This window comes from Stegodyphus dumicola, chromosome 3 (genome assembly GCF_044657685.1).
Source record: "Stegodyphus dumicola isolate Sdum_Otavi_A_Nest chromosome 3, ASM4465768v1".
NCBI lineage: Eukaryota > Metazoa > Arthropoda > Arachnida > Araneae > Eresidae > Stegodyphus > Stegodyphus dumicola.
In genome coordinates this window covers 158,241,402-158,264,218 of record NC_140770.1, presented here as the reverse complement: position 1 = coordinate 158,264,218, position 22,817 = coordinate 158,241,402, and the positions used below count along the sequence as shown (strand labels likewise).

Here is a 22,817-nt window from a genome sequence, read left to right as displayed (position 1 = left end):
ACTGGGCAAAAAGATACTAAAGTTGGTGCGCCAACTCACTTAATTCACTATTCTACTAAAGGTTTCAAATATAAACAATGCATGTTTCACAGGTATTCAAGCAATAAACATGTATGGCGGCCTCGTTAGACCTAACACCACTTAATAATTCCAAGACTATTGCATGCAGATTAATAAAGGCATAAAAACTTTAAACGGAACGTAAGAACAACATAATTAATTCAATCACTTTTAAAGTCAAAAATGCGCAATTTACCAACATATAAGAATAAAAAGACAGAGCTCACTGAGTCGGGTAAGACAGTGGGTATGTTCCTCCTCCTAACGAAATGGCATTGAGGTTGATTGAATTCCTCTTTGATATTCTTTTAACTTGAATTTTTTGAATTAGGGTATTGCTTGTTTGAAGTATTTTAGTTTTAACATTTATTTAGTTTTAACATTATTAAATTCTTTGTTACATTTACAGGACTTTAAATTTATTACTTATGAATTTCAATTTTTTGGTCTTTGTCAAAAATTGGTTCCAAATTTCTTACTTATATAATAGCCTAGCTCCGGCCCTGTGTATTTCTTATTTATATACACAAGGCCGGAGCTAGGCTATTTGCCACTCCACAAATCCAAAATTCTGCCGCCCGGTTCTTTCTAAATTTTGAAAAGTTTACCGTCCCTGAATTCCGTCTCCCGGTGCGGTTGCACATATTCTGGCGCCGACACTGTATATATATATGGATATATATACATTGGTACGGCCAATTGCAAGAAAAAAGGCAGAAGCTCAACTACGTGTTATAGCAGTTCCATATGCAAAATTTCAAAGTTCTACGGCTTATCGCTTTTGGGATTTCCGAGATACATACATACGTACATGCGTACAGACGTCCCTTTTGAATCCATTTTAAATCCAATTTACAATCCGTTTTGGAACAAATAATCCTTTATTCTGTCCGTACGTATGGATGAAAGTCTAAGTGGATTCGAGAATGGCTATTTTCTTTGAAATATGACACCCGAAATTTTTTTCAAACAAATACAATACTTACCTTACAACTACAATACTTCCCTTACAATACAATTACAATACTTCGTACAAAGAAGTAAAAATGAATGCCAAAATAATTGTAGGATTTATTCTCGCGTTGCTTTGTTTATGTGTAAAGGGCTAGATAAAAATTATTCTTTGAACTCATAACTCCGTAAAAATAAAAGTAACTGAAGAGAAAAATATTGCATTAAAAGCGAAAGTTATGCACGTTACTACTATTACTACTAATAATAATATGCACGTTATACTGAACTGACTATGTGATGACGTCAGAGATCATATAAGCTTACGAACCTACGAAATACAATTACAAAAATTAGTCACAAATGTTACATGATCTCTGACGTCACGTGCCAATGTTTTCAACTTTTCGATTCTTCTCTTGATGCTTTAGCTCAAAAGTTTGTGACAAAACTGGATTAGGCACTCATTAGGGTCAAACACGGGTTTCCTTAAAGGCACTTTCTCTCAGCAGCTTTTGATTTTAATTGATAGTAAGCTTTTTGCGTTTTCTTAGAGCACTGAAAGGCTGGAATCGTAGACACTTACTACTCTAGCAGTTCAAAAGATAAAAGTCTAATCAAAGAAGTATCGATGCCGCAATAAACACATTAGTAGAACTTTTGCCATCCGGGACGGTCACTCAGTTTTGTCGCCTCTCTTCATATACAAACAAGTAACATGAAAAAATGTCAAAACTACATGCGGGGAAAAATATTAAAGTTCTGTGCTTATTTTTAAAGAAAAACATTTTTAAATTCTATTATTAGTCCAATAATGAAGAATCTGCATGAATGTATGTATGTTTCTCGCATTGTGATAAAACAACGGTACCTACAGCCATCAAAATTTGAATTTGAAATTTGTTTTATTATCGATTTCATATTTTGTAACATTTCAACGAATATTCGATTAAGAAATTCAACGATTTCAAAGCAAGCAATCGCAAAAGTGTAAAAAAAAAAAAAAAAAACTGTAGCACGAGACTTTGTATCGGAAGTTCTAAAGGTATGCTCATTTTAAAACTGTTCCGCGATATTGCTGTTGAACTGAATTTTATAGTTTGAGTTCGAAGAATATGAGATTTAATAAATAAAGGTGATACACAAAATGTTAAAAAAAAACTCCCCTTTGGACGTAATTTAAAATCTGAAACCTTTCAGATTTTTTATTATTGTTATTGTTTTTTTTTTTTTTTTTTTTTGAAAACCATCAGTGACATCGTGCAGGTCTATTTGATGATTGCAGTCGTTACAATGTAGACAGCAGAGACAAATTTCTCAAATGCGAAAGATCTTAAATATTTCTCAAGTGATTTTTATTTAGAAAGCGCTTCTCACAATAGCCGGAAGCTACAACGGAAATAAAACTCTGAAATGCTGAATTGAAATATTGAATGCAAATTGATATTCGCAATTTGCATTGAAAAGTTTCGACGGAATAAAAGAGATATAAGAAAAGTATGTAGGTCTCGAAATCACACGTGACGATTTCTTTCAATAATTTACCTAGAGAAAAACTTTTGTTCTTCTCAATTTAATTCCATATGGCAATTTAGAATCTAATTACCGTATATACCCGCGTATAAGTCGACCCCTCCACTTCGACATAAAAAATTCGTAGAAAATAAGAAACCCGCGTATAAGTCGACCCCCCACTTCCGAAATTGATCGAGAAACTTCGAAAATTTTTTTTTTCAAAATCATCTGAGGAAAAAAAGTAAATATACGATAAAAAATACCTTGGTAAATAAACAAAATCAAAATCCTTCAACGTCCGATTCATGGTCAGATTCACCAAACATTTCATAGAACGCTTCTGTCGTCATTGGCTCATCATCATACATATTTTTTCAGTCTCGAATTCTGTATTGTTACAATCACTACTAGAGCCTTCGTCGTCATTTTCACTTTCAAAAACAGCATCATCTTCCGGGCCGTCTAGTTCATTGCTAGTACAACATTTTTTAAATGATTTTATAATCATTTCAGAGGGTATTTCGTTCCAAGCATCTTTAACCCACTGAGCAATTAATGTAATATCGGGCTTTTTAATGTTGCATCCCTTTGTAAATGTTGGTCGACCGGAACTAATCCACTCTGCCCAATATTTTCTAACATTTACTTTAAAGGGCTTATTGAGGCAGACATCTAGGGGTTGAATGACGGATGTCAATCCTCCCGGAATTACGGCCACAGTCGTTTTTTGGTGTTTTGAAATATTCATAACTGTTCAGTTATTGGGTGGGTAAGTGACTTATTTAATAAGTCGTCCAATTTGAGTGCGGGAAGAAAACAACTGCATTGTATAAAGAAATTTTTGAACTACCGATTCTTTTAATTTTTTATGGCCCCGCGTATAAGTCGACCCCTCCACTTTGAAGTCTTTTTTTTTTGTCCAAAATATCTCGACTTATATGCGGGTATATACGGTACTCTTCGTCTGCCTCGATGATCCACCTGACTAAATTCCAGAAAATAATGTTTCACGCAAAAATTGCCGCCCGGTGCGGCCCGCCCGTATATTACGTTAGCCATGCCGCTAGATACGTTACTGTTCATTGGTACAATACCAGGTTGTTCAATAAGTTCGCGGAACGGAAATGAAGAAACCAATTTTTATTTGTAAAAATGACATTTATTTTTCAACGTAGTTTCCCTCAACGTCAATACACTTATTCCAACGGTCTTCTAATTTATGGATCCCTTGACTGTAGTGGTTTTTCGGCAGCTCTGCAAAATATCCCTCCACGGCAGCTATTACCTCTTGGTTTGAAGAAAATCGTTTTCCACGGAGATATTGTTTGTGTGGGAAGACCCAGAAGTCGGAGGGAGCTAAATCTGGAGAATAGGCTGGATGTTGCGACAATTTGTACTTCAATTCAGTTATTTTAGCAATGGCTTTTTGAGCTGTGTGCGCAGGTGCGTTATCTTGGTGGAAAATGATTTTCTTCTTCTGTAATCCGGGTCTTCTTTCACGAATTTTTTCGTCTAATTGATTCAAAAGGTTACAATAATAATCCGAATTAATTGTTTTGCCAGTTTGAAGGTAATCTATAAACAAAATTCCTTTCGCATCCCAAAAACCTGATGCTAACACCTTCTTGGCTGATTTTTGCACACGAAATGGCTTCGTCGCCGAAGAGCCGGGTTCACACCACTCCTTAACCTCCTGTTTTGATTCAGGATCATGATGGTAGACCTAATTCTCATCCATTGTGATAAATCGACGGATAAAGTCGCTTTTATTCTTCTTAAAACGCTCCAAATGTTTCTGGCAAAGTCGCATCCGAATGTGTTTTTGCTCCATCGTTAGAGAATGCGGCACCCATTTTGCACAGAGTTTTTTGAAATCCAAATTAACACTGCTCACTATGCCCAATCAAATGCCTAAAGCCTCTGTTAAATCTCTTTCAGTCAATCGACGGTTTTCCAATACCATATCTTGTATTTTTCCGATGATTTCCGGTGTTGATGCAGTTTTTGGACGTCCCTCTCGCGGATCGTCTTCAAGGCTGGCACGACCACTTTTGAATAAACTAGCCTACTTGTAAACCATTGTTTTTGAAGGAGCAGATTCACCCAACTCATTCACCATTTCGGTATGAATTTCCATTGCCTTTAAACCTTTCTTTACAAAGAATTTGATAACTGCACGTTGCTCAATTTTATTCATACCTGAAAAAAGGCACAACACGTTAGATATAAAGGGCGGTTAAACAATGAATAAATTAACAGCTCGAAATGAGACTTTTGACGTGTTCCTAAGAAAGAACAAATATGAAAATGGAGTCAAAGTTTTAGGTCTAATATTGACGAATAGATGGCGCTCCGCGAACTTATTGAACAACCTTGTATAGCACTCAGGCTATAGTTTAGCGATGCATCATTCTTTGAACGAACTGATTTTAGCTTAAAATTTGATAAAGCCATCCATCGATACTCCAGGGTATTTGATAAAGCCATCCATCGATATTTCAGGGTATTTGATAAAGCCATCCATCGATATTTCAGGGTATTTGATAAAGCCATCCATCGATACTCCAGCGTATTTGATAAATCCATCCATCAATACTCCAGGGTATTTGATAAAGCCATCCATCGATACTCCAGGGTATTTGATAAAGCCATACATCGAAACTTTAGCCGCGAAATTTTTGGAGTGAAAGATAACAGCATTAGTAAAGCACTACTCCTGCATCTTTGTTTGCACAGTCTTTTGTTCTACATACATTGAACAGTGCCGATGACGATTACGGTAAAAGACGTCTTTTACTTCTGGATTGCCAAACAATCAAACGTAAATGATATGGCGGACCATTAGGTACTTCTAGATGGACGTACGTATTCAAGTTTTGGAACTATTCCAAGTTTCCGCATCATCCGATGGCTACTGATCGAAAGAGCAATTCTGAACGTAAACCTGGTATAAAACTTCTGCTTTGTGGCCTTTTGAGAAACGCGTTTTTTGTCATAAATCCTATAAAAACGACACTTTGTTAAAACTGTGAAAAGGTTCCCAATTCTTTACTAAACTGTCTCCAAAATGATGCGCTAATTTAAAATGTTTGGAAATCGTGTTTTTTTAAGCGGATTTAAATATCCTAACTACACGTCTGTTTTCTATTAAACTTGCATAGTTTTTGCTTCCGACATTAATAACTGCAAAATCAAAAATGCTAAGAATGCATTTCGCCTGCTCTTTTTTACAGATTTATGTAAAGTTGATTCATGGTTAATTGAGAACGAATTAAATTTAGGCTTTGTCTGTTCAGTTCAATTTATGCGGGAAATTTAAAGCCTTCATTAAAATACCAGTTATTTTTCTTAGGGTTATGAATGAGTTCTGTAGAAGCTGTCGAAGGGGAAAGACACATAAGACCCAAGGATCCGTCCCCCGTGGTATTCTATTTCAAAATTGGAAGAAACTAGGTAAATTCTTATTGTGACCTTATAGAGCTTGTAGAATCTTTTTTTTTTTAAATGCTGAAGACGTGAAAAATGAGCAATGCCCTCGCCGGGACTCGAATCGGAACCTCTCGAATACGCGCCGAGTGTGCTACCGTTACACCACGAAGGCAGGCAGAAAAGAGGAGGAAAATACCTTATAAGCTATTAAAACTTCTCTGAAACGAGAAACATGCGAAAATAACCTTTGCTGTCACCGAAATAGGAACTACTCTGGATTTTCCGATTGCTAGCCGGCCGTGATTCCAATTGTACCACAAAGGTACACACTTAGGAAGCAGAAATTTCCTCAAGTTCTTTTTCACTTATACAGCGACTGGGCAGGGAAGGCATCTTACTGCTACATTCAGATGGTATCATGTACCATACTTTGACACCACTGTAGACAGTGTTTAGAACTTTTAAACTTTTATTGGGGGGGGGTGCAGGAAACGTGATAAATCAGCTGATACCCTCGCCAAGAACCCTCCGTTTCCTAACCGGAAGTGGTTCCGATTATATACCACGAAGGCAGGCAGTGAAGCGGTCTCAAACTACCGTGATCATAAATGTTATAGGATTTTAGGACCAAACTCTTGGCGTAGTTTCGTTGAGGAATCTGTAACTTTTATACCAGTCATAATAAATAGCAATCATACTCCTGCTCGACAGATTTGACTCTAAAATTAGGAAAACTGATCTGTTTAAGCTAGTGGTATCATATGGCAGTACAAAAGACTAATCTCAAATATTGCGATTAGGTATTAATTTCAGACTTCGTCGAGAGCCGCAGATATTTAATTAAACAAGAAATGTTTCAGCAGTTCTTTCTCTTCCGTTTAATCGAAAATGGATGCTTCTAAGTTGTTATAATGGAAAATTGATTTTATTCTTGTATGTACCAGAATTTTGGACTATAGGAGCAGGGTTTTAGTTCATTGTTCTTAACAAATGATTGTATTACTTCTAGCCCCCCCCCCGTAGAATCAAATGGAAAGATAAAATAAAAGAAATAAAAAGAGTATTTAATTCCTCTTGCCCTCTTTCCAACAAGAAGTGTGTGTTTAGAGATTCGTCCTTCAAATCGAACCATCTGTTCCATCACTTCAGTCGGAAACCTGTTCGTATTTAAATTTTCGTTGTAATTTGTTCTGGCTTCTGGAAACTCTTTGTTGCTGTACGTAAATATGTAAAGTTAAAAAGGAACATAAAGGTGTCGAAAGGAAAATTAGAAATCGTGAGTACAGTGAAGTATTTTACACACTTAAGTACTGAGTATACTCAAGAATCAAAGGGCAGATTATATACTGGCGCTCAATAATTAGCTCGACAAGCAGATATAACAAATTCAACAATATCTGAAAAAAATTGCGAAAAGAAATAAAATAATTTCGTGAAAATAACCAAAATGAGCAAATCAGAATTATCAAATTAACTTGATTCGAATCTTTTCATTATATTCATATTAAAAGAGTAGTTACAAAGAAATTCCCGAGTGTTGCCAAACGAACTGCAATGCACGCTGCGTCTACAAAATTTTAGGGCTAATTTTGTTTTAACAAATTTCACAAACCTGCCAAACGATAAAGAGCAACATTTATTACAATGACATTTCAACTTGCTTTTTATAAAATTTCGTCTGCTTATGGAGAGAATTCTCTAAAGAGTGGATCGTTTGCTTTGATCCAGGGAACATTTGCTGTCATGGGTTAGAAAACGCAACAAAGAATAGTAATAACGTTTTGCAGTAAAGCAGATTCCAAAAAATTCAGTTCTACAACGGAATAAAGCTGCTTTGTGAAAGTGCCGAGAGTTTTAAAGAGAGTTAGAAGAAACAGGCTAAGAGGTAAGAATGTTGCTTTTCTAAGATATCGATTTTCTACGAATATAGTCCTAAATCTTTTTAAAGCACTGGAAACCAAACTAAAACCCTATTAGAACATAACAATAACTAGGAAGTTAGATGTGGATATAGTGGTTAAGTTTGTATAGGTCATTATACGTGTATACAGAGCGGTCCCACTGCAGGTTTGTTATGCAGCAATCACAACAATCAGGGTCATCGTAACGTTTTTTGGCATAAACAGAAGGCTCTGCGAATATAGATAGTGGCATAACTGGGAGGAAGGGACGTAATTTTCACGTAAAAATTATTTTATAGGTTTTAGGCATGTAGATTGTCGAAGCTGGTAAAGAATAATGAGATTCTGAATTCCCCTTACGGAATTAAGCTGCGAAGAAAAGTAGTTTTTTGCTGTAGATAAAGCATGCAAGGAAATTACCAGGAGATTTCTACCACTACATATTCTTGTTATACCTTTTTTATTCCGTCAAAACGTTTGACTGAAAACTGCGAATACCAACTAAATTATGATCAGGTAAAATTAATATAAAAGAATTCCATGTTAAGAAAGAAGTATTTCAGAGTTTTATTTTCGCTATTGCTAAGGAAAGCGAAACAAGAACGTGAAGGTTCCTTTTGAATTTTTGTAGTTTATTCTAAAATACAAAGTTTCAAATATTGTAATACTAAAGAGAATTTTTTCAAAATTGCTTGAGTGCTTCTAGTTGTGAGGAGAGTTTTCCATAAAAATCATTCTGACGTTTTTTAAAGCTATTTGCTTGAATATGAAAAGAAGTGGCAAATTTAGAGACCGCCCTAAGCAGCGTAAATTCCAGCTACACCACAGCCTCTTATTTTGACAAATTTACTGTCAGTCTTGAGACAACTTAAAGCCCTTATATATTTAAAAAGTCCAGAGGCCCATGATTCTGTTAAGATAGACCTGAAAATAATAAAATCATGATAATACGTTGCTTAAAATAATAAGAATATTTCAATTTATAAGATTCTTCATTAATAGCTTAATTTAATAATACTGTAAATTTTTGTGAATGTTTGTACTTATTTGTTAGTAATTTAGTTTTTAAGTATTTATATAGTGCTATGTATTACTTTTATTAATTAATTTACTTATTTAGTGCGTTTTGTACAACAATTTTGCTATGCATTCAATTTTGGCGGTCATTTTTTGTACTTACAAATATTTATTTCGCATATTATCTTGCAGATCGTATAATTTTGAATCGATCGAAATTTGAATTGTGGAAAAAGTTTAATTAAAATTCGGGGTGTAAGTAGAAAATTTCGTGACGGGTCGCTAAGTTAGCGACATCTGGTGGTCTTTTGCCAACTAGGAGCCTTTCTGGAAGTTTTCAGAAAACTCATTTTCGAAGCGCAAGCAGCGATTTTTCTAGAAACTTCCAGCACTGTTAGGTAATCCTACATCCCTCTCTCTGCACTTGGAGCCGCCAGTTAGTCAATTTAGTTTGGTTTATTTAATTATGTCAAAGCACCTTAGGGTTATCTGGGAAAGGGGATGGATGCCTTCATAAAGGACTTTCTAAACGAAACTGGCTCATGTCCAAAATACACTTGAGGAAAATTAAGAAAACGCCCATGCAACCAGCCCGTTCGGCTGGAATCGAACCCAGATCAAATTAAAAGAGAACTCACCCAGTAAAGAATAAAAGCCTCAAAAGAAACCAAAAATCTTTTTCAAAAAATTCATCTTGCGAAATCATTGTATAAATTCAAAAACTTACAAGCAAGTATATCGGAGCCTGCAATTCGTACATCTGATTCCGTGTGTTAAGTATAATTGTTACAAACTTTACAACAGCACACTCAAACAAACAAACAAACAAACAAAAGTTGGCCAAAGGATTGCTTTAGAGAACTTATAACGTGTAAAATGGAGAAAATATGAGTAAAATATCAAAAGATGAACATTAGAAATTTCACGAAAAACTAACGGTACTCTTGGTTATATATAGCAAAAATGAAGATAATCTTGCCAGTATCATAAGTTATAGTGATTAAGAATAACTGTTCCCATTTCCAGCAAAAACATTTGCATCATTTACTAATGAACATAACAATTAACAAAGCATTCTTCTGTTTTTATTTCCAAGTATAAATTTAGCACTGCAGTCACACTAAATACTTTAAGGATGTTCGCAGTTTCTGAAAGCAGAAGTATAAGAATAACCAAGCGAAGACTTTATTCAGACAGAATAAAATATATATGTAACGGCACGTTTAATAACCAGCTGCTTGCACTTGCAGCTGCTAAACGCCTTTCGCGTTGGGGAGTCGCATGATTAATGAGGAACTAATATCACATGACTAGCATTTCTTCAATTTTGCGAATCCGCAAGAAACATAAATTTCTGACCGTTATTCCATTTTCAACATTCTTTTGGATTTCAGTTTTTTATCATTTATTCCAAATGGTTAATTTCCATAGTCTTCACCATTAATGAAGGCATTACACAAATATGTTTTTTGATATTCTTCCATGAAAAATAATGGCGATAATCGTTGCCATCCCACTTTTTTCTTTCTTGTTAAAAAAACTATGCTCGTTTTTCGCAGATTAGCTCCAGAGTTTTACTGAAGAAAATATTTTAGTTTCTAAGAACATTCCATCAGACACAAACTCTTCGCAAATTCACAGTACCTCTTTTCAGCGTCGTAATAAGTAATGATGACATTCTTTCATTTTTGGAACTTAGCATTAAAAATACCTAAAGTTTACATCAGAAAATATGAAAAGGATAAAAATATAAATAATTCCTCCATTGCTGCAATTTTAAAAATTTCGTCAACCCGAAGACAGTAAAAGGAATTCTGAAACTGTAATGATAACACAGCAGTCTTGCCACTGAGAATGAATATAAAACAGATATAGCAGCTGATGTAAAGAGAGAAAATTGGACTTGACAGACGATTTAAAAAAAAAAAAAAAACAACAACTTTGCACTGTTAAATAATATTCCTCCAGCGAAAGTTTAGCGAAAGGAATAGAAGTGGCAGAAAAAAAGAGCTTGGACAGGTGTGTTTTGTGGACACGGTCTACCAGCGTTTTTTTCTTTTTCTCTAAAAATAATGATTTCCCTTCTCCCACAACGAAACCGTTACTCTCACGAGGTCCAGTCACGCGAAGAAATTCACTCACTGCGTCTTATATAAAACTCTAATGTGAGTGGTCGGAAGGGAGACACTTAAGAAGCAGTTTTGAGTGTATCATAAAGAAGCTAATTTGGAGGTTTAGCCATTTTAATAGTGCAATTAGATTTCAATTGATGTGAAACAGAAGAGAAATGAAACTGTTGAAACTTATCAGTGTAGTTATCTTGAAGTTTCTCGGCGTAGCCTCTTATTTTTCTCCGAGCTTGTTTCAACAACCCCATAATTTTTTTAAGCTACTAAAAGATTCTTTCAAATGTTATTTTTATTCCACTCAGATAACGTCCAGAAAAGAGAAAGAAATCCTTAGCAATCCACAAACACAGTATCTAGAAAGTTTTAGGACTTCTTACTAAATAGACAGTTGGAAGAAAATAACATTCTTATTTCTTAGCTTTCAATATATAATCCTTGTAAGCCTGCAACGCTTGTATGTGTCATGGATGGGTTTGATTCTTTCACAGAATACCTTTCTTGGAAATACTGTTTGAATCTTTGGTTACGGTTTACTAAATCTCTTTAGTGCTGTTAAAGCAATGACCTGTGAGGTAAAACTTCATTTTAAGGAAGAGAAAGTAATCTGCAAGCGTCAAATCTAGTAAATAATCGACTGCAGCAACATAACAAGAAATTACTTGTTAAGCAGGCAGGCACCGCTTAATGTAACCCATGATTGTCAATGACTGTTTTGATAACAACCGCATGATGATATCAAGAGATGAGAAAATTATCCTTCCAAATATAAACGGAATTTAACTAATTTAATACAAATATAATTAGACACACATCATAAATACTTATTTTCATAGCATTTTAATTACAAAAAAATGGTCTTAAAATAGCTGACTGTTTGGAATTGTTACGCAAAAGTTCATTTATGAATAGTTCATATTCATAATGTTTTTAGAAATTATTTGATCAATGTTGTATCCTAATCTTATTGCTCAACTTTCGAACGCATGGCGGCAGATGCGTACTGGACCAAAGGAATCGATTAACTGCATGGAAATTTCTGTCTCTAAGCAAATGATATTTTAGAAAAAACAAATTAGATGCCAAGGTAATTATCAGTTATCATTTGGAAGTTTTCTGTAATTTTAAATTTGATGTGGCCATCAATGACTTCCTAATACGGCCTATTAAATTTTTTGCTGCACTTTATTTAAACTTATTACCTCGAATTTCATTGCAGATATATTTTTCATTCAGACAGTTCAGCTTCCAATCTGAGGCAAGGCAAAAGTACATAAAAAATCAAAATATTATCGTTAAAAATTTGGAAAAAAAAAAAAAAAAAAAACTCAAAACACCGAATACAGTTTAAAAACAGTTTAGCTATTTTTTTCTGCATATTAAATTGCAGTTTCTGAGCGAAACATGCAATTCAGCCAACGGACAGAGAGACAAAAATTTCGGTGCGCAATATTTTAAAGTTAACTTTTGGTCCCACTGGGCAGAGCAATACTAAAGCTGGTGAACCGTCTGACTTAGTTAACTATGCTACTGAGAGTTTCAAATGTAAACAAATCCCTTTAAAAATCCCTGTTGGAAAAAAATATCCTTTGTTCTGTCCTTACGTACAGACGTCACTCAAAAAAATCGTCTAAATGGATTCTGAAGCGGTCAAAATGGATATTTCCGTTGAAATTTGATACCCGAAAATTTTCGAGATTACAATACTTCTTTTAATTCGTACAAAGTAAAAAAAAAAAAAAAAAAAAAAAAAAAACAACTAATAATAAAAATCCTCAGTTTTATAAACTGTCTATTCAGAGTAATATTTTACAGCTTTACAGTTATACCATTTTTAAAAAGTACTGCTTTCAGAAAAGGAATATTGGAACAAACATCAGTTTATTAAACTGAAATGCTTTTTATTATCTATTTCTATGTTTGAATATCATTTAAAAAAAAACTTGACCAGCATTGATAAAGTACCCATACATATTTCTAATGCAATTAAATCTTGCCTAATTTATAGAAATATAATTTGTTTTTATTGTACACTTCTAACAAGCTGCGTAAACGCTAAGTTGCAGTTAAAAAAAATCTTCACTGTTACCACTATGTCTTTTTTCACATAGTATTTCGTTGAAATGCTGTATGACAGGCTCTTTCCAATTTGGGGGCCGTCACTTTATGCAACGTTACCCGGCATTTATCGTCCATACAACCTGGCATGTGTGGCCTATCCAAGCGACAATACGTATTTAATTTAACTTTCCCTCTGCCGGGTAAATATTAACTTCTCTGCTGCCATTCAACACGACAGAAGATCCTTAATTTAGCTTTCAAATTGTATAAGTAGCCGCTTAATGCTATTCCATACTGGCATCCACAGTATAATTTACTTGCAGTTTATTTACAAATTAATTGATTTAAAAATAATAAGCACATACTTCTTAATTAGATATGATTTTATTTTTCTATATATTTAATTGATATACTGATACTGATAAATGGTATTGGTAACTGTTTAAAGTGCTAGACAGTTTTCAAGAATATTTTCTGAAATTATTTATTATGATTATAGTATATAAGTCGATTTTCTTCTGAAGCAGTCGCAGCATTCGACCAAAGCGTTTAAATAAATATGTATGATTAAAATAAATAAATAAAACTCGAAATCAGTAACTTCAATTTGGCTTCGTCACATTCCTGTCTTAAAAGTACTGATACATGAATCTAAAGTGCGTCATCTGACAATTAATCCGTTTCGTGTTTATGAAATTATGCTGCAGTGCGGTGAACTCTCAGCCAATCCAATTAAAGAAGTTTTTGTCTATAAATACCAGTGCTACTACTGCGAATTGTATATGTGTGTGACTAAACGAGAAAGTTTGATCGCAAGATGTTAAACTATACTTAGAAATATTTCAAGTTCTGTAGATGGGGGAGGGGCGGGTAAGTCGTGGCAGATTTGAATGTTAATTTTTGTTTCATTTGATATCTGAGGCCACAAATAAATTGGCACATTAATCGTGCCTGTTCTTTTCCATTTTTGATATCGTTGCGGCAAGAAGCGAGCAGCGCAGCAGCAGTCACATAGGTCGAAAAGCAGAAGCGAAGTGCGTCATCCGGTATGGAGGTCTGGTTCAAAAATTATGGTTTCCAGATCTAGTTCCGATTTTCGAATCATCGGGATTGGCTAATAAATAAAGCTCTAAAATTATTATTGGCTGGTTGAGTTTCAGTTCGCAAAACCGTTATATAAACTGGCGTTATATAAAAGTCATCTGCTGGCGATTATTAATTGTAGGATGACGCAGTTCAGTGAGGTTTAGGATAATCAATTACTATTTTTAGAAAAGAAAGGGGAAATATCGAAATAAAAATGAAGAACTAACGGATTACTGCCAGTTAAAATTAGAAATTTATCTTGCGTATCTCTTTTATCTTACACATATTATATAAAAAATGGGATTGGCCAGAGAAAACAAATCTAAAGGGAAAAAAAAGTCCAAAATCTCATATAATTTTTTAATATTCAATAAAAGTAATATAATTTTCATTAGCAACCACTTCTTCTCAGCAAGACTGGTCGAGTTTTCTTGTTTCGAATTCTAAAAATATGCTCTTTCGCATGCATAGCACATCAAAATGAACTTTCAAAAAGGAATAATTTCTGCCTCGGTCGTTGCACTCACTAAAAGCAAACGATTTTCGATGTTAGAGCTGCGATAACTTAACAATCCAATTTGCAGAAGTGACATTAAATTTTGATTTAGCGACCGCCATCTTGAAAGAAGCGCAAGACCAACGTCATAGAACGGAATTTTTATAGTTTTTGCGAAAAATAATTCACTCGTTATTTATTTAGGGTTTAATGATGAAAAACGACACTTGCGCGTCTTCAGGCCAATCATCGTGTCGACTTCCTCCATCACTGGTGTTGAGAAAGGTTCTTCAGAAGGGGAAAAAGAATACACGAAATGGGATCGAATGAAGAAATAAACAATCGACTGTTATTTCATGTCATGGGCCTGTTATCTCGACAATTAATAACAACTTTCGCCTTTTTTTTTTTTTTTTTTTTTTTTTTTTTTTTTTTTTTGCTTTTTCTCTTCTGTGCCATTAAATTATAAAACGGTTGGAGATGACAGTTGCAGTTTGAAATGACAGTGTAAAAGGATAAAAACACGCAACACGTGTTACAGATAAAGAAACGAGCATTCTCTCACAGTAATTTCCTTCTAGCAGCCTGAACAAACAATTTTGCTTCATTCATCTTAACGAATACCGAGCGAATACCTTTAAGTTTCAGTTACACTAAATAACAAACACGCTGAGAAGAGATTACAAATTTTCAAACATTTTACTATTCAAATCAGCAGTAGTCAACCTTTTTACATCCATTGCCCACTCAGGAGATAATTAAATATCCTTACCGCCACCGCTTCCGCAGTAACATAATTTAGCACAACTGCTAAGTCATTTTTTGAATGCAGGTTTTTAGTGAAAAATGACCGCCCGGTGGCGAAGTGGCTAGCGAGTCGCGCAGCTGCATCACAGGTACGGGGTTCGATCCCCGGGCTGGGCAAGGTTGACTCACCCTTGAGTGGGTCGATAAAATGAGTATCAAGTTCGCTTGGGGACTAAACACCGGGGGGCCTGCGACAAGCTGACCACTTGCCCAGGGCATATGCTGATGCACTCCGGGGTCCAAGGTCAAGAAAGCAGATTTTGGGGCACTGCAGGCCGTGTCCCACTAAGGCTGTTGCCCCACTGAGTTTAGTTTTTACTAAAAAATAACTATATAGTTAAATTGATCCATTTCCTCTTACTTTCCGTATTTCCGTAGACAGAAAATGTATGCCCAACGTAGCTAGCCGGGACATCGCTCCTAGCGAAACTATTTTCGCTAGTAAAAGTTTCTCCTAACCCCATGTGTTGTTAGATGTGATAATCTCATTATCAGCGCTATAGTGACAGAACAACACCTAAGAGAAGTAAAAAATCATTATATATATTGGTAATAGCTAACAAATCCCTATACAGTGGAACCTCGAGAAACGAGTTTAATTCGTTCCAGCAATGAGCTCGTATAACGAGTTTCTCGTATCTAAAAACAAATTTCCCCATTGAAAATAATGGAAATCCAGTTAATCCGTTCCGCACGTCCAAAAATATCAACATAAAAGTCAATTTTTCTATTAATAACACTAGTAAATAAAATTTAACTACTTCTCCTTAATCCAAAACCAACAACCTCTTCTGGGAGTTTTGGAAGGTGTTTGGACGTAACGGTAACTTCTTTGGCCACATCAAATTTCTTGATTTCTTCCTGCTTCTTCAGAATAGTGTATATCGTTGATGTCGAAAGGCAACACGTGTTACAGATAGTGATGTCGAAAGGCAAGACGTGTTACAGAAGTCTTTGCTAATTCTGTACTTTTTTCACCACGCTTATTTTTATCTATGATTTTTTTCTTAATTTCAACGACCATGGTTTTCTTGTTTTCCTTTGCAGCACTATCTGAGGCCATAATCTTCTTGGGAGGCATCGCGAAATAATCATTTTTATGTGACAATTGACTCACATGCGCACAAATACGTAGATCAATAACACCGAGTGATCTGACGAGGGGATTCCCCGAGTCGAGGCGGATCGGGAAATGGCGCCACGCATACCAACAACCTGGTTCCTTGCTCGTTACTCGAGTCAATGTTCGTATTTAGAGACAAATTTTTCGCTCATACTTTCCTCGTATATAGTGGTGCTCGTATCTCGAGGCTCCACTGTACTACAGCTATATAATCTTCATTTCTTTGGCTTCTGTAGGAAATTTATGAGCATGTTAATGGTAAGAAAGTATTCGAACATCCATCGCGTTTGAAAGATAGTACATGGTTAAACTTCCGTTCCAAACCAAACCGGAAGTAATCAATGGCAAGAAAGGAAATCTTTTCATAAAAGGAAAAACGTTTTCCAAACTCAACACTTTCATATGCTAAGTTCACACACACAAAAACAAAAAAAAAAAAAAAAAAAAAAAAAAAAATAGCTGTGATGGACACATCCATCTTTTGTTAGATGTACGATAGAAAGTGATAAATATGCGAAAAGATTATACTGAAAAGATGTAAGCTTCATATGTTCAGTGAACGAAGACTTGTTCACTTGTTATATTTATATCTACGATCTCTGTTTTATATCCAGTTTTCGTATATCTTTGTCTTCCCAATCAAACCTCGAAAATTGAGTATTGATATTTAAAATTTACATTAAAGTTTTAAAATGCACTTCAAAGTTAAATACGTAGCCTGCGCTTGTAGCATTATGTAATTAGCATATGAAGGTGTTTCGGATTTTTGAAGCAGGAGACATGAAAAATGTGCAATGCCCTCGACGGAACTCGAACCTGGACCTCTCGAATACACGCGGAGTGTGCTACCGTTACCCCACAAAGGCATGCAGGAAGGAGGAAGGAAATACCGTATATGCTTCCTGAATATGTACGAAAAGTAATCATTTTAAATAATGTATCGCGTATCTATTGCATTAGTGGTAAAAGTTATAATTTTAGTTGCACTGGCTACCAAAAAGCTGACTAATATCGTTGTCTAATTTATCAAGCAATTTTATACGTCACTTACTCTGTGTAATAGAAAATAAGTAAAAAATATATATATATAAATTCTATTGTGGATAGTATATGACTAATACAGCCTATTAAACATTGCCCACTTATTTTGCTGCACTTTATTTAAACTTATTACCTCGAATTTCATTAGAGATATATTTATCATTCAAGCAATGCAGTTTTCAATTCGTAGCAAGGCAAAAATACATAAAAACTCAAAACAACTTCATTAAAAACTGTAAAATGCAGAAATACCTAAAGTACTAAATACTGTTAAAAGAGTTTAGAAAAAATTCTTGAAATTAAAATTAGTGTTTTTATGCAAAAACTCTCAATTCGACCAACGGGCAGAAAGACAAAATTTTCGGCGCACAGAAGTTTAAAGTTAACTTTTGCTCCCACTGGGCAGACATTGCAACTGGTTAGAAAACTAGCTTAATTCACTGTACTACGAAGAGTTCTAAATGTAAACAAATAGCCACCACGTTAGGCCTAGCACTACTTACACTGTTGATAATTCAACAACTATTGCATGCAGATTAACTAAAGACATAAAAACTTAACCGGGACACGAGAACAACATATTTCAATCACTTTCAAAGCAAAAGAAGCACAATTTACCAATATATGAGAATAAAAAACAGACTACCGAGACGGATAAAAGGATGAATTGATTATAGACACATATATATGTGGATATATATATTGGTGGTGCTGATTCCAACAAAAAAAGGACATGCGCAACTAGATGTTATAGCAGTATTGTATACAAAATTTCATCGCTTTAGGGCTAATCGGTTTTCAGTTATGCGAGACACATACATACGTTCGTACGTAGTTAGGTATAGACGTCACGAAAAAAAAACCCTTCTCAAATCCATTTTGAATATATATATATATATATATATATATATATATATATATATATATCCTTTATTCTGTACTTACATACAGATATCACGCAAAAAAGTCGTTCAAATGGATTCGAGAGCGGTCAAAATGGATATATTCTTTGAAATATGATACTCGAAATGTTTTGCGGTTACGATTTTTTGCACGAAACAATATTTTATAAATGTTCATCAAGTGGATTGTCGACACAGGTGAAAAATTATGAGAGTCTAAATTATCATATGGAATTAAATTGAGAAGAAAAATAACTCTGGAAAAAGTATTCAAAGAAATCAGCACAAGATTCCAGCAGCTACATACTCTTGTTATATCTTTTTTTACTTCATTCAAGCTTTTTAATGAACATTACGAACATAACTACATTAAGAATACAGTGGCATTAATAAGGAAGAATTCCTCTCTAAGAAAGAAATAGTTCAGAGGTTATTTATTTATTTATTCTGGTATTGCCACGGAAAGCAAAATAGGAACGTGAAAGGGCGGTCCTTTTAATTTTTTGCGGTTTATTCTAGAATACAATCTTCAGAACAAAGTTCCAAATACTGTAATACTATTACGAACTTTCCTTACAACTGCTATAAGCGCTGTTGGTTGTGAGAAAAGTTTTCTAACTAAAAATCATTTAGAATGTATTTTAGAACCATAAATGTTTATCTTATATTTAAGAAGTACTTAGGAACTATAACTGTTTATTTTGCATTTTGTCTGCATGGCAGCAGCTGGGGTAATCATAGACCTCTGCGATGTAATCGAGGGTTTTGAGAACAAAATAAATAAATAAATGAAATACAAATAATAATATAATTTTTAAAAAGTTGGAACTGTAGTTTTCCTTCAAAAACGAATACGAAGTCTTAATTTATTTCTCTGGGTGTCATTTTGATATTCTTTTTTAGTTATTTGTTTGGATATCAAGGAGAACAGCAATTTCAGGGTGCGCCCGTGCGACTAAAGTTCTAGCTACGCCACAGGTAATATTAATTCCAGAGGTAAGTGACATTCACATAAATTATCAATGATCTTAACACATACGTGCATAATTTTACATAGATAACCTATGTTTTTTTTTTTTTTTTTTTTTTTTCAATCATGCGAATTATTAGACTCACACCTTCAGATTCTTTGGCTTAACACTTTTATGACTTCATTTCTCCGCACAGAATCAAAATTATTCCAAAGACAGAAAGCCTGAAGCGCCACCTAATGGCTGGCGGTATAAATTCATCACAAAATCTAAGTATTAATTTTAATTAGTCCCATGTTAATTCTCTGCGAGAGATAACTAAATTTCCCTGCTATAGCTTCAGCAATTTATATGGTATGGAAAGTAGTAAGGTTGGTTACTTCATAAGGAAAATTAGTTCGTATCCGTTTTACACAAGGAATAATCATGAAAATGCCCCTGGCAGTTATCCATTCGATGGAATCTGAATCCGACTCGAACGACTGTTCGGCTGATAGTGAGCCCAGAAGTTTCAAAATAGACGTACCTCTAAGAATATTATACAAGTCTCTCTCTTTCTCCCAACTGCTGAAGCTAGCCGCCAGCGCTTGCGTCATTTTCTGATTGGTCCCTGGAGTTAAAGGTGGCACTTGACTCGGAAGATCTGGAAAAGAGAAACAAATTTAAATTCTAAAATCAATCAATTAAAAAACCTTGTATATGTACGGAGTTTCCGAATTCGAGTTACATATTCAGAGAGGTGATAGTCGGCATCAATAGGATGAAACATTGACATTGAACAAGGCGTCGCAAACCATGCTTAGTGGAAGAAAATCGCAAACATATTTATGAAGGGTGTGACGTCGAATGAAACAAAAGGGGCCAATAATAAGTAGGAAAAAAATTATTTGACATAAAGTAGGATTGCAATGCATGACCGTTCAGAGTCAGAAAGGAGACAACGAGTTAGTTTTATAGGAACTGTTCGAAGCTGTGGGCGCGACGGTCATTTGACAGCCGATACCGACGGTCGAAGGATTGCCCGACACGTTCAAAATACTGGTGTGCTGGCGATGTCTCTTGAAGCGAAGATGATCCGTGCTGTCAAATCCTCTAGTGTATCCACAGGCGTCAGATGGCCCTAGAAGAAGGGCCATCTGAAATCCGAGGGATTGAAGTCTAGGAAGTGCGACGGCCAATCCATCTCCCAGGATATGTAGCACCGAGGTGGATAGGCACCGCAAACGCGTTGGTGTACCATCATGCATGAACTACATGTCGTGGTGCACAGTGCCCGATATTCCTTTTGTCAAATCAGAGAAAGCATGCTGTAGGAAAATTGAAGCGTTCGAGCAGAAGGTAATTTACGCCATTGAAGCGTTCGAGCAGAAGGTAATATCCTAATATATGATCTTCGAATGTCCCTGCCCAGATGTTAATGCTGAACTTCTGTAGCACTTTCAGTGAGACAACGCTGTGGGGATTTTAGAACGACCACATATGCGCATGGTGCATGTTGACCACGGCTTTTCTCGTAAACCAGGCTTCATCTGAGAATAAAACGAAATCATTCTCTGTGGCATCAAGCATCCAGCGTTCGAACTCTACCCGAAAGAAATATTCGTCATCGTCTAGGAGTTGGACCTTCTGCATGTGGAAGGGGGTGCATGTTTTCTGCAAGCAGAACCTTCCACACCATTTTATGACGAACACCCAGTTCAGTTGCAACCGATCGTGTACTAGTCGATGGGGAAAAGGCAAACCACTGCAGTACTAGGTTTTCTGTTTCATGTGTGCGCATACTGCGTTCTTTCTCTGCATTACACCTCGTTATATGGAAGGATCCCGTGAAGGTGATATTGCTTTTGGTACATCCTTCTGTGCTAAGCGTCCATTGCCACCTGCTCGGCTGTAAATCGGATGCATATCCGCACATTCTTCGTTTGTGTATTATATTATGACATATTTTCGAATGAAGTTTAACACCCGTGAATTCTGCAGTGCCCCTAAATAGCTGCTCGCTGCTTTTATTTACCCCATACACATAGAAAATTTGCATACGAGATTCCCCCCCCCTTGGCCGCAGCAGTGCTCCTAATCCGTATCAACGTCTATTTTTGCGATTTTCACCCACTAAACGTGGTTTGTGACCCCTGTTCTATGGTAATTTTTCATTCTTTTTATCCTTACTATCATCCCTGTGAATCTGTCGGTCGAATTCAAAAACACCCTGTATATATATCACATTAATATATTGCTGTACTAAACACATGTATAATATTACTGGACTAAATATATTGAATGGACAAAACAAGAGAATCAGAGATAGGAAATGTGGACTGGCCCCCTTCCAATTTGTTTAAAATGTACTTAACCAAACGTAAAAACTATGAATTAGAGAACTGGACTTCACAAAAAGTATCCAAATAGGTAAAGATAGCAGATACTGCGACTTGTTCGATCCCGTGTTCTTTGATGTGGCATGGATTTACAAGATATTGAGCAGCTAACATGAAAATGCCGTTTGTCAAATCTGAACAGAAGCTCACTGAATTCATGACAAGCTTATAAACTGAAGAACTAAATAAAGATACAGCGTGAGAATGTGTCAGTATCCAGTGATGGCTAATCACTACGTATGCAGTGTGCATTACCTGAAGCATCAAAACCAGATCTCTACAGAAATTAGTGGGGAGTGGTAAGGTCAGATGTCCGCTGCCGTTACCTGCCGCACATGATTGATGAATGATGAGAGGGGCATAGCGTCGCCAACGTGAAATTATCCACTTTAGAGGGTTCTCTTCAACGATAATGAGCTATGAGAAATCCACGTGGGAGTGATTAAGTTTCTTTCTGTGTGTGAAACATTTCTTAGTATTACTAGCTACTAGAAATTTCAAGCTGTATACCTTTTGTGTATTCCGAAGTAGAGGGATTTATTTCAGCCATAAACGAATATTTATCATGATACTCTCAAGCACGCTAAACTGAATCAAAAATCTTTGTGGCATAATGACTTAAAGATAACTGTAAAACATTTTTAGCAGCAGCTGATCATCCAGATAATCACGAGAATAATTTTAATGAATCGCGTTAATAATTTTCAAGAGATGCCGGCTCCCACGACAGGTAAAATGAAAAAAAAAAAAAAAAAAAGAGGAATATCCTGTCGATATTTCTTGATGGTATAAATACTAATAACTTAGCTAGGTTTATACTACTGCCTAAGGAGATAAGCGAATGCGTTAAAACTTTACATAAAGCTAAAATTCTTATTAACAGTACATCTTAGCTCTACACAATGAAAAGAATGTGGATATTTGCCATTTCGCTGGCAAAATGTTCCACGAAT

General features: G+C 35.3%; 1 protein-coding gene across 6 annotated transcripts in view; it reads right to left on the bottom strand.

The window, feature by feature from the left end:
- Window positions 1–22,817, bottom strand: part of LOC118195605 (protein c-ets-1-A-like) — a 406,827-nt gene that overhangs the window by 73,815 nt on the left and 310,195 nt on the right. For all 6 annotated transcript variants that reach the window (XM_085813551.1, XM_085813546.1, XM_085813547.1 and 3 more), the window contains one exon: window positions 20,013–20,129. In XM_085813551.1, coding sequence (XP_085669677.1) covers window positions 20,013–20,129 — 117 coding nt within the window. The remainder of the gene's footprint in view (window positions 1–20,012; window positions 20,130–22,817) is intronic.